Raw genomic sequence first — 12,544 nt, 5'->3', positions numbered from 1 at the left:
GTGAGTTCCTACCTACTGAGGTGAGGCTTTGGACAATGGGAGATGGATATAATTAGATAAATTCTTCCCCTTTCCTCCCACATACACAGTCCCAGGCAGTCAAGCAATCTGTCACATTAAGGGACAGTTAGCTGTCTGATAGCACAATTTCATATTAGCTCTTCCTCCTTGTCTCCTTCCTCAATCTGGGTTTGTACTTCTAATAAATTAGCAATCCACAGGAATCTGTTTTCTGGAGAACTCAGTTCAAGGCACTCACTCTACCACTTCAAAAGAAATTCTGTGGTTTATATACTGCTAGGGATATCTCAAAGCCAATGAAACTGCAAGCTGCTCTTTCTGTTTTCTTTTCCTTAACTGAAAGACCTCAGGGAATAAGATGAAAACCTTACTGTCACTGCTTCCTCATTCACCACTTCTCCTAACCTATTATAATACCAACCTCCAGAAAAACAGTAACAAGTAACATCTTTTAGTGTTCATGCACTATTTTAGTTTGGCAATACAGATGGTTAGAGGAAAGAATGGTGGTATACAATGACCTACTAGTTCCTTCCTTTTTTTCCAGGTTGCTCAAAGTCCCAAAGATGGCATGCTGAATACTGTCCTCTCCATCATGGCTCAAACACTGTCAAACATTTTGGAAAATAATGTAAACATTCACATGTTAGAAATGGTGACATTTATGGTGATGGAAAATAAAACTCACTGTTGACTGAATTAGCAAAGCAAGCTTGTTGGAATTGGGACTATGGAAGTAGACAGAAGGTGAGGATCACATCATACAGAGCTTTACAGTGCTGGTAATGTTCCAAATGGTAATACTGGTCATGATAACATTAAGGATTTTAAATGTAATAAGTTTTTTACATGAGATGAAAATAAAATTTTAGGCTCCAACTCCTAGTATCTGGTAGACTAGTGAAGTTTCCAAACTGGAAAGTAGAGAAGGCTTAAAACTAAATTACTAAGTCTCCCAATGAAACATTACTATTTTATTTTCCTCCAGTGATGATTGCTCTTTTAAAGAGCAAACAGAATCACTGGGTCAATACCATGGACACTATTGAAGAAATCCTATATTGTGGTAATATTGCCAGGCAATATTTGCCAGGGCAAATCTATTTAACTTTTTTTTCCAATTTTTGTCATTATAGTAAAATATATAAAACAAAATTTACCATCTTTTATTAAGCCTATAGTTCAGTGATATTAAATAGATTCATAAAGCTGTCCAACCATCATGACTATCCATCTCTACAACCTTTTTCATCTTGTGAAACTAAAAGTGTACACCTATTAAACAATATATTCCCATTCTCCCCTTCCCTCCAGTTCCTGGCAACCACCATTCTACTTTCTGTCTCTATGATTCTGACTATTCTAAGTACTTCATATAAGTGGAATCATACAACATTTGTCTTTTTTGTGACTGGCTTATTTCACCTGGGATGAACTATGTCTTCATGGTTCATCCATGTTGCAAAGATGTTGCAAGACTTTCCTTATTTTTTTTTTTTTACAATAATGAGATACCATCTTATGTCCTATGTAAAAAGGATGTGGATCTATGGTGTCTCTCATATATAATGAACAGAGCATAAGGTGATACAAACATCTTGGAAAGTAATGTAAACATTCACAAACTCATGACCTGGATATTACACTCCTAGATTCATAGCAAGAAGAAATTCTTGCTGATGTACAATGGAAGACAATGTCCAGAATGAGCACTGTGTTGACAGTGGCAAAAACCTTGAGTGGAGGGGATCTAATGGTGGTATGATATGAAGAATGATGGTCCTCCGAAGATGTCCACATCCTAATCCCTGCAGCCATATTACCAGCTTATTATAAAAGAATATAACTCATATTATTGGTTAGCTCTCAGTGTTGGGAAGCAGGGAAAGGATGAGGTATGGGTGCTGGAAAACAAATTAAATTAAATTAAATTAAATTAAATTAAATTAAATGGATATAACTCCGAAACAATCAGAGAGATGAGATACATAGGAAGATACATGAGGAAGAACAGATAACTTCATGACCTCTCCAAGCACATCACTCTCTCCAAATCATGTGTTTACCAAGTGGGAAGCTCCTGCTTTCCTTTCTAACACTGATTAACATTCCATTTTACGTATATACCATGTTTTGCTTATCTATTCATCTGCTGAGATATGTTGAGTAGCTTCCACATAATGGAACAATGAATAGTGAATTCATAATAACAACAGTGAATAATGCTATGAACATGGGTGTACGAAGTCTGTCCAATTTTAACAACAAAATATCATTTCAGTCCATTACCCAGTATAGATGCATATCACATACACAAAATCTAGAGTAGAGGTCCAGAAGGGAAGTGAAAAAGATCACATTTCTTTCTTTTTTTTGTAGCATACCTAATTTCTTCTAAGTTAGCCTCACCAAATCTAGACCGTCAAAACTTTTCATGCCTCTTAGTATAGTGTTATTTTTCATCTTTTTGCCTTTTCCTATAGTCTGCAATTCATATATGTATATTCCCCACATCTTCCACCTTCAAAACTCATTTTACATCCTGCTTTCACCAAACTACTTTCCTAAATGCTTTATTTTCTGTTAACCTCAAAAAAAGAAAAAAGAAATAGTGACATTTATGGTATGTGAATTATATCTTAATCAAAAATAAAAATAAAGCTCTGTTCTCATGTAAAAAAAAAATGTTTTATTAAAGTACCCAGTAAATTATTAAAGTAACTATGAATCAGCAATAATGAAGTCTATTTTAAAAAGCAAAAATTTGCAAGGCACATAAGTTAAGATAGAGTATTAAAAATAAAATTGCAAGTTAATCCTTCCACTATCTAACAATAGCAAGTTCTTTTAATTTTTCTCATCTGAGAGAAAATACTGAAAATGTGCCAATGATTTTGAAAAACATTAGGAATGATCAGAAGATTAGGAAATAGGAAATAAAGTTTGTGCTTTTTTAACCTAGAATTAGACTAGAAAAAAATGTGAAGTACAGACAGCCCTAGAAGAATATGGCCAAATTATAAATGTACCATACTACTAGTCTACACACCTTAATGATAGCTTTCTGATATAACTCAAAAAGGGAAAGAAGCACAGAATACCCATTTGTCTTGAAGTAGGTGCTAATTATAAACACAAAGATTTATGACCTGCTAAAAACAAATCTTTCACAGTTTTTCCTTATTAATTAGATAATTTCATATTACATTTTGTTTTCTGCAATAGAGAATACAACAGGATAATTAGCATGTTAAAATATAGAAATGTCAAAATGATGCCAATTAGTATAATGGTGGCAGACTTACCTAAGATTCCAAAAATAATTTATAAGTTGGGCTTTTAAGAATTCACATTCTTTTAAGTGAATGCCTTAATCATTCAGTTCATTTCTTGGGTGACTTAAGATCAGCTTGTCAACACAAAAGAAGTATTCTTTTAAGGCTTTCCAAGATTTCCAGCATCTCATCTTTACCAGAAAGCCTATTTAATGGCAGTCAATTTGCAAACATCAAATTTAAGATTACAGCTTCAGTAAAAGAAGAAGAAAGAAATTATAAAGTTCACTTCAAGTATATTGGCATAGACTGAACAGACTGCTTAAGAAAAAAATGACACCAAGGGCTCCATTTTGCCATCACTCGTATGCTGCATGCACCAGTTTTCACATTACTTTAATCAAGAGACAGACATAGTAAGTCTATCATTTAAAGTACACAAATTCATTACTCCTTCTTTGTGAAAGTTTGACATCTTGGCATATGTCACATATTTACAAACTAAGTATACATTCCACTAAAAGGACAAAGAAGAAAGAAACTAGAATAACTTCACTTTCTAAGTTTTATTTTCATCAAACAAGAAAAACTAATTGAGTGCTTACAATGTAAGACTGCTAGGGTCAATTCTATCATCACTACATCTTCAAATTTCCTATAATTATTCAGAACTTAACATTGCAATTGACTCCAACAACTAAAGCACAAACAAAAGTACATTCGATAGCAGATAATGCCTAATTTTTTTTAATTTTTATTTATTTATGATAGTCACACAGAGAGAGAGAGAGAGAGGCAGAGACATAGGCAGAGGGAGAAGCAGGCTCCATGCACCGGGAGCCCGACGTGGGATTCGATCCCGGGTCTCCAGGATCGTGCCCAGGGCCAAAGGCAGGCGCTAAACCGCTGCGCCACCCAGGGATCCCAGATAATGCCTAATTAACTAACATTTGATGACAACAACAACAAAAAATACTTCTATTATTTACACAGATAATCCAACAAAAATCCTACAGTAAATATAGTCATTCTGTCCTAGATCTATGGAAAATAAAAAGCCCAATAAGAAATGAAAAGAAATTATTCAATTATATACCCTTATTACAATTTGAAATAATTTTTTTAAAGATTTATTTACTTATTTGAGAGAGAGAGCATGAGCATGAGTGACAGGAGGGACAGAGGGAGAGGGAGAGAGAATCTTTAAGCTGACTCCCCATGGAACATGAAGCCTGACACAGGGCTGGATCCCAGGACCTAAATCAAAAGTCAGCTATTTAACTCAGGCATCCCTATAACTTTTTTTATTAGGCACCCCTATAATTTGAAATAAATTTTAATAAACTAATTTCACTTAAAACCATTTTCAAGAAGTTAAAAGTTTTCCCAATACTTTTTTTTATTTTTAGTATTTTTAGTATTTAAGTAGTCTTCATGGCCCAACATGAGGCTTCATGCTCTACTAACTGAGCCAGCCAGATATTCCTTTCCAATACTTCATTTTTTTATCACAGCATTTCCTTGTTCTTAAATGTTTTATATTTGATAATTTTGCAAGAAAGTGTAATAACGAGCATGATAAATATTAAAGATTTACTCAAAAAATTACTGTCCTATTGATAGCAGTGAAGCCTGGGAAAAGAAACTAGTATTTGAGGGGTTTTTATAAATACATTAAGACAAATACAACAGATATAGGATTAGAAAAAATAATTTTCATGTCTTCTAACACAAATATATACTTTCTATTCAAATACTTCCATACATCCACACATTTAATGTGAAGAGATAATGATAATGATCACTGACTATGTGCCAGGCATTGTGTCAAATGCACTACACTTACGAGCAATTTCTTTTTTTTTTTATTGGTTTTAGGTTTTTTATTTTAAAAGCTCAGGTTTTATATACAATAGAATGTTTTCTAGTAGCCTCTTGTTTTAATATATTAAAATTTTGCAAAGCCCTTTGAGCTTTGGTCCACCCAGGGTCACTTTGTTATGAGGTAGAGGATTTTATAATCCCCTACACAAAAACCTGTCAATGCCTGTGATGGACACAGGGCCAAGAGTTGTCCCATTCCTGTCCTCTGAGGGCTATGAGAAAGGCCAACCGCTCCAAATCAACAAGGAAGGCCCATCAGGACTGCAGCAGCAGTGTATCCAATTTAAACCAGAAGAAAGCTTAATATCCTCCAATCAGTCTAGGAAGAAAGCCATCCCTCATAATATGAATATGTGTAACTTCCTCTCTAGCCCCAAGGATTGGGATTCTCTCCAACCCAGTTGTCCCTGCATTGCTCCCGACCTCTACTCCAGGCTCCAGGCTTGCAAAGTCCCTTGGTTCCTTTAAACAAGAAAAAAACAAAAACAAAAACAAAAACCCAACCCTTAGGACTCATATACACTGCCGAATATGACAGGCCTATTATCAAGCTGCTGTCAGAATGGTGTGAATGCTCCCCCCCGATGCGCATCAGGGAGGTTTAGAAACCCCCATGGCAGCCTGTCTTGCAACTTGAGCTTTTTGAAAGTTCTCCAACTTCCTGAGGGAGTAGGCAAATACTGCTCTATTTCACCATCAGAAATATGCTCATCTCTGGTGACTGTGGAGATAGGGGAGAGGGAACAGACCTGCTTTGGGGGCATCAACATACAAGGTGGGAGGAAAAAGGGCAAAACTAGCTAGTCACTTGCCCTCAGGCAAATCTAAGGAACTACTTACTCTCCATCCCCTCTTTTCCCTGCCCTGGCTCCTTAACAGCAATTTCTTTTTTCTTTTTTTTTTTTTCTTAACAGCAATTTCTAATTGAGTGATTTCTCACAGCAACCCCGGTAATTGTTAGCCTTATTTTACATAGGGGGGCAGAGGTGAGGTACAAAGAGATTAAATAATTCACCTAAAGCCACACAGTCAGTGAGAGAGCTAGCGTTCAAACCCAGACAGTCTGGCTCCATAGCTGATTTCAGAAGGACTATACTACACTGTGGATAAGGTATGCATGGTACATTGCACAACACCTGACATTCAGGAGGTAATTTAAAAAGGATATCTATTATCATACTGTCTCTTTTTTTTTTTAAGATCTTATTTATTCATTCATGGGAGACACACACACAGAGAGAGAGAGAGAGAGAGGCAGAGACACAGGCAGAGGGAGAAGCAGGCTCCACGCAGGGAGCCTGACGTGGGACTCGATCCTGGGTCTCCAGGATCACACTCTGGGCCGAAGGCGGCACTAAACCGCTGAGCCACCAGGGCTGCCCTGTCTCTCTCTTCTTTACTTACTCTGTGATAATTCTGGATTTCCTTTCAGATTCATCATTTTTGGAATTGAAGGGCCATACACATCCACATCTAGCAATCCAACGGCCTTTGACTGTAAAGAAACAGAATTTGCTGTAAGATTGTTTCCACTCTCTATCAAAGATAACATACATAGTGATAGTAAATCTAACTATAAAAAAGAAAATTTGCAAAATATTCCAAAATCCTAACATAAACTTTCAAAGCAACAGTAAGGTAAAAGATCATAAACGATATAGATAAACACTTTTTTGTTGGTTTACTAATTTCTTCTAGATAACTGAGAAGCCCCCTGAAAACGCTTTACACATTGCAGTTCAGATCTCCCATATAATCTCTAATAGACTGAGACCTTTCTGATCTGAAGACTAACAAATTATACATAATGTTTAAATGATGACTTACAATGGCAAAACCCCCAGGAAAATGGAACAACAGCCTTACAAAATGAAAAAAAAAAAAAAATCATAGAAATAAGACCGTAATAAAGCAAGTTGACAAATTCTGACACAGATTCAGCATGGAAATGCTAATGAGGACCATGGCAGACAGAGACACGGCAATCTTACATTCAAGTCCTAGTTAAACATCCAAGGTCTTCTAAAACTGTTTTTCATTGATGATCTGTCAACTTACCCAAGAGGAGAATATCCTCATTGTTCTCTTTACTAGTTTCCAGTTTATCAGCAACATAGCCAAGTAAAGGAAAACAAAATTCACTATTTCCAAATATGTCTCTTTTTTTCTTCTTCTCCCCTCCTATTTCTCCTTTGATAGGTTAAATCAATCTGTTACTGGTTTTTCCATATACAAGCAAAAAGAATGTTAATACTAACTATATGTCTTTGAGCTATGTTTCACAGAGACTTAGAATTCTCCTCCCTCTCTCCCTTTTTCCTGGCAAGATAAAATTCTTAACCCCTCAAAAAAATTTTTTTTAATTAAATAATCCCTCATCTTCCATGTTATCTACCTATTTCCAGACACAAAATTACTTTTTAAACCTTGCTGTCTGGTTCCTATTAATACATAAAATAAAGTACATTCAACATTTATGTTTCTAACTTTATACTAAAACTGCAGTTCTAAGAAAACCATTTAATGTCCCTGTGTGACTCACGGAGCCTTAGAGGACTAGGGATTAAAATCTTCCTCTACCAAAATCTCAGTTTACTGTAAAATAAATGAGAGAATAGGAAGAACACTTTAACAGAAAGGTAGCATATAAAATTTAGGTTTAATGCATTTAAGTATTAGCTTTAAAAAAGTAGGAACTTTCAATGAGAAATTCTGACCTGTTTTTAACTTCTTTTTAAACCATAAACAAAATAATTTAGTTAAACTAATACAGAATTAAATTTACTACAGATAAAAAGATTCTCAAGTGAGGGAGATTAAAACCTTAAGAAATGCAGATAATTGTTCATACTATCATCTAAGGGTCTGCTAATGCTATTACTATTGAAGTAAAGAAGCTGAAGGGACTCCATTCTAGAAAAGTTCCATTTTTCTGGCAGTCCCCATTTACTCATAATCCATATTTGTCTCTGAATAAGCCAAAGAAGTTATGTTCCCACTTAAAGGGAAACGAAAGTTAATCATTCTCTGAGCTTTGTCCTAGGCCCCAAACAACTGATAACATCTAAGAAAAGCTAGATCCCAAACATATTCCAGGACATTAGCTTTGAACAAACCTCGGCTGACACTGGCAGCAATACTGCTATCTTTGCTAATTTATGAAATAATGCTTATTGTTCACCTGACATTTGCCTTTGATGGGACCCTAAGGATTCCCAAAGGAACACATGCCCTAGACCTCTTTGCAATATAAAACCCTGAGCCCCAAGCAACATTGAGACTCATTCTATTTTCCTTTCCAAATTTCCCGGACAGACCAACAGCTATTCTCTGTCATTCACACTATTCAATAAACTCTGCTTTTACTTTCTCCAGGAGTTTGATTTCTATCCGAGGCAAAGTCAAGGATCCTGTTGGCTTGTCCCATGAGGATCCCCCCCACTCTGGATCCTTGGACCCAGGCTGCCTACATTAATATCGTCCTAGAATTTCACCTCTTTTCCATATTTTTTTCTCATGATACTTACAAAAACTTAAAGCTACCACAAAATGACAAATGTCAATAAAAACAAAAAATATTCTAACTTTTTTTTGTTATTTATATTAATGTTGGTTTTATAATAACTTGAAAAGGTTAGGTCCCAGGTTTTGAACTGATTTCCTAAAAATAAAATCAAGTAAAATAATTTAGCTTTAATTTTGTTTTCATGAAACAAGGAAACAAGTGGGTGCTTACAAACAAATTGACTAGAGTCAATTTTTGTATCACTAGATCTTCAAGGTGCCCTCAAATGCTAAGGAGAATCTATCATCTATTTGCCCTGTCCCCAGAAGAAAACCATGCTGTCTAAAGCTGGCATCAAGGCATCAAGGTTCAAGACAAAACTGATCTGCCCTAAAATCTGCTGTGGTAAAAAACAGATTTTACACATACCTAGATGGCTGTTAATATACATAATCACATGAGAATACAGGGAGCAGCCACTTGCATGCTCACACTCTCTTAAAAAAAAAAAAAAAAAAAAAAAAGGAATAAAGAGAGGGAGATTACAAGATTTTAGAGTTCCTGTTTCTTAGAAAATGGAACTACAGATAAGAGAGAATCTTCTATGTGTTAGGTTCTCTGCATACTCTCCGTAGTAGTAGTTACTACTCACTGATTAAATTTAGTACTAAGGCTTACATATATCAAAAAGGAAACAGAGAGGAAAGTATGAAGATAAGGTAAAAGAAAGGACAAGAGGACAAAGGCAGGGATGGAGGGAGGGAGGAAAAGATGGAGGGAGGTTATCCAGCAATGGTTTATTAAGAACCTGGATAAACTAGGCCTCTATATAGCCAGCTCTGTGGACAAATCAGAGTTGAGATTTTTAGAAAGAAAAAAAAAAGAGAAGAAAGAAAGAAAGCTTTTAAAAAGCATGCCATCCTAAACTACCCAAATAAACATCTAAACTTCCTTTAATTATACCTCCTCATTGCTTGTACTCCTTCTTGATGCCACACACCCTAAACATTTTATTTACATTTCTTCTTGACTCCTCATAGCAACCCTGCAAGGTAGTATTATGCCTACCTATGGATGAGAAAGCTGGGAAACTGCCACTCAAATTTTTATATATATAAGTATTCTATCTTAGAATGAAGCAGAATAAGAAATTAAACACAAAAATACTAACTTCATAAATCTCCACTAGAACTTTATTTAACATGATCAGACTAAAAAAGGCTTAGATATAGAGGCAAGGGTCAGCACATTTTTCACTAAAGGGCCAAACTGTACTATTTTAGGCACTGTGAATCATATGACCCACAACTACTCAACACTACCACTGTAGCACAAAAGCAAAGACAAGATGTTCATGAATGAGCATGGCTGTGTTCCAATAAACCTTTATTTACAAAAACAGGCAGGATTTGGTACACAGGTCACAGTTTGCCAACTCTGATTTAGAGAATAAACTTTTTAATGACCAAGTTATTCCATCACCCAACAATCTAATTTTGGTTTTGCCAAGACCAGGTATGACATAGTCATCTCTTTTAATGTCAGAGGAGCTATCTCATTAAAGATTTACTTCCATAACTTAATTGGGTAGTTTTTAAAAACAATAAATAGCACATTTTTCATGCTATTTCACTGGAACTAAACATGTATTACTTAGATTTTATATATCATGAATAAAGTTGGTGTCGATTAAACAAAACATCAAGCCTGTATTAATTAAAACGTATTATACTTAGAGTTGGCATAGCTCCTGGACCAGTAAAATTACCATAGCTACAAAAATTAGCTTAAACATATTTTCAACTCTAGAATTGAATAATGTTCAAAAGGTCCCAAATAAACTTCATTTGTTTTTCATAATTTACTCTATTATTTTTAAATAGGCTCCTATTATAGGTATATAAATAGTCTTTTAATTTAAATTTTCAAAGATGGGGACGCCTGGGTGGCTCAACAGTTATGTGTCTGCCTTCGGCTCAGGGCGTGATCCTGGAGTCCAAGGATCGAGTCCCACATCGGGCTCCCTGCATAGAGCCTGCTTCTCCCTCTGCCTGTGTCTCTGCCTCTCTCTTTCTCTCTGTCTCTCATGAATAAATAAATAAAACCTTTAAAAAAAATTTTTTTTCAAAGATGGTTTTATACTGTCAGAACATAAATGAGCAAGACACAAGGCTATAAATAAATAAATGCAGCTGGCTATCTAGCTAAGTTTTATGAATCCTTTCTACCTCATTCCTCCTGAAATAATTGTATTTAGTCAAGAAAACTTCTATTAGGACTTTTCTTATATTTAATTTTGCCAGGATTAAAAGAATAATCACTACAAAAGCCTCACCAAATATACAACACATAAAATATTAGCAAAAATAAATATAAACTATTATAAAGCATGATTGCTCAATATTCAACATTATCATAAACATAACCTAATATGTGGGTATCCAACATTATATTCTTTTTCTGATTCTCCGGAAGTTCTCAAAGTCTAACAGATGACATAAAATAAGAGAGATCAAACACCAAAATACTATTTAGATTTTGGGATTTGTTTCTTTATAATTCATATTACCCTGTGAAAGCTAAAAGGTGGTAGATATACTCAGAGTGATTACACTGTTTCATTATCATCTGCTGATAGATCTCACCAAAAAACGTCAGAAGGATCTCATCAAATTATTTCTGAGCAAACACTCATTTAAGACTAAGACCTACCTAAAGGTTATTCTTTCCAGGGAAGTATCCAGTTAAGAATCAGGCAGCCCCAATGGCTCAGCGGTTTAGTGCCGCCTTCAGCCCAGGACCGGATCCTGGAGACCCAGGATTGAGTCCTGCATCAGGTTCCCTGCATGGAGCCTGCTTCTCCCTCTGCCTGTGTCTCTGCCTCTCTGTCTCTCTGTGTCTCTCATGAATAAATAAATCTTTAAAAAAAGAAAAGAAAAGAATCTCATGATTCCCTGCACATTACATTTCACTTAATCTTGAACAGGCATTTGGAATTTAGAGTTGAGTCAAGGCTCTTTCTTTTCTTCCTGCCTCGCTTTAAGTCAAACTGCCATTCATAAGAATTTCAATCTCTTGGTAGAGAAAAATATGTTTCTTAACTCTATTAGCTAAGATTAAATAAGAATCTGTGACAAGAATGAATGGTTAAACAAGGTGACAAGAAAACAATTTCCTACTATTTATCAGAGGACTGTCTAAATCTTCAAGTTCAGTAAAGAAAGAAGAACAAGGGCACTGTCCACTTTTTATTGATAAAGAAACAGATCCAGAGATACTGGCAGAGCTGGGCCTAGAATCCAAATCTCTCTCCAATACACAATAAAAACTAACCACTAACAATCACCAGCCATTCCCTTTTATCTCTCTCACCTCATCCTCTACTCTTCTACCCCTTTTCCACAGACACTGCCCCCTTAAAATATCTAAAATAAAGCACACTAGGCATGCACCTGCCTTCTGCAGTTGTTACTTCAGTCTAGAATCCTGTTCCCACAGATAGCCACTCGATTCTCTCCATTACTTCCTTCCTTCAAGTCTTGACTCAAACATCACCATGTAGTGAAGCCTTCACTGGCCACCCTATCTAAAAATGCAATTCCTTCATCATTATACTGGACATTTCCCATTCCATTTCTGGATTCTTTCTTCTTAGCACTGACCAATATTTAACATCCAATATAATTACTTATTTGTCTCGTTTATTGTGTCTCCCCAGTAGAATGTTCATTCCATTAGCATAAGGATTTCTGTATGTTTTGTTCTACTATACCTAGAACCTAGAACACTGTGCAGTCATAGAGATACTGTGTTCCACCCCAAGAAATTCTAATTCTTGGGGTGTAGGCTGGGGTCCAAC

General features: G+C 35.6%; 1 protein-coding gene across 22 annotated transcripts in view; it reads right to left on the bottom strand.

The window, feature by feature from the left end:
* Positions 1-12,544, bottom strand: part of NUBPL (nucleotide binding protein like) — a 230,506-nt gene that overhangs the window by 169,634 nt on the left and 48,328 nt on the right. For 18 of the 22 annotated variants that reach the window (XR_005363113.1, XR_005363111.1, XR_005363112.1 and 15 more), the window contains exon 4: positions 6,585-6,675. Coding sequence is in view for 18 of the 22 variants with exons in the window: in XM_038544446.1 (XP_038400374.1) it covers positions 6,585-6,675 (91 nt within the window). In the remaining 4 variants the exon portion in view is untranslated. The other 4 variants (XM_038544449.1, XM_038544451.1, XM_038544450.1 and 1 more) reach the window with 4 other exon arrangements.

The sequence above is a fragment of the Canis lupus genome, chromosome 8 (genome assembly GCF_011100685.1).
Source record: "Canis lupus familiaris isolate Mischka breed German Shepherd chromosome 8, alternate assembly UU_Cfam_GSD_1.0, whole genome shotgun sequence".
NCBI lineage: Eukaryota > Metazoa > Chordata > Mammalia > Carnivora > Canidae > Canis > Canis lupus.
Note: the sequence above shows the minus strand (reverse complement) of the source record. Positions and strands in the feature narration are given on the sequence as shown.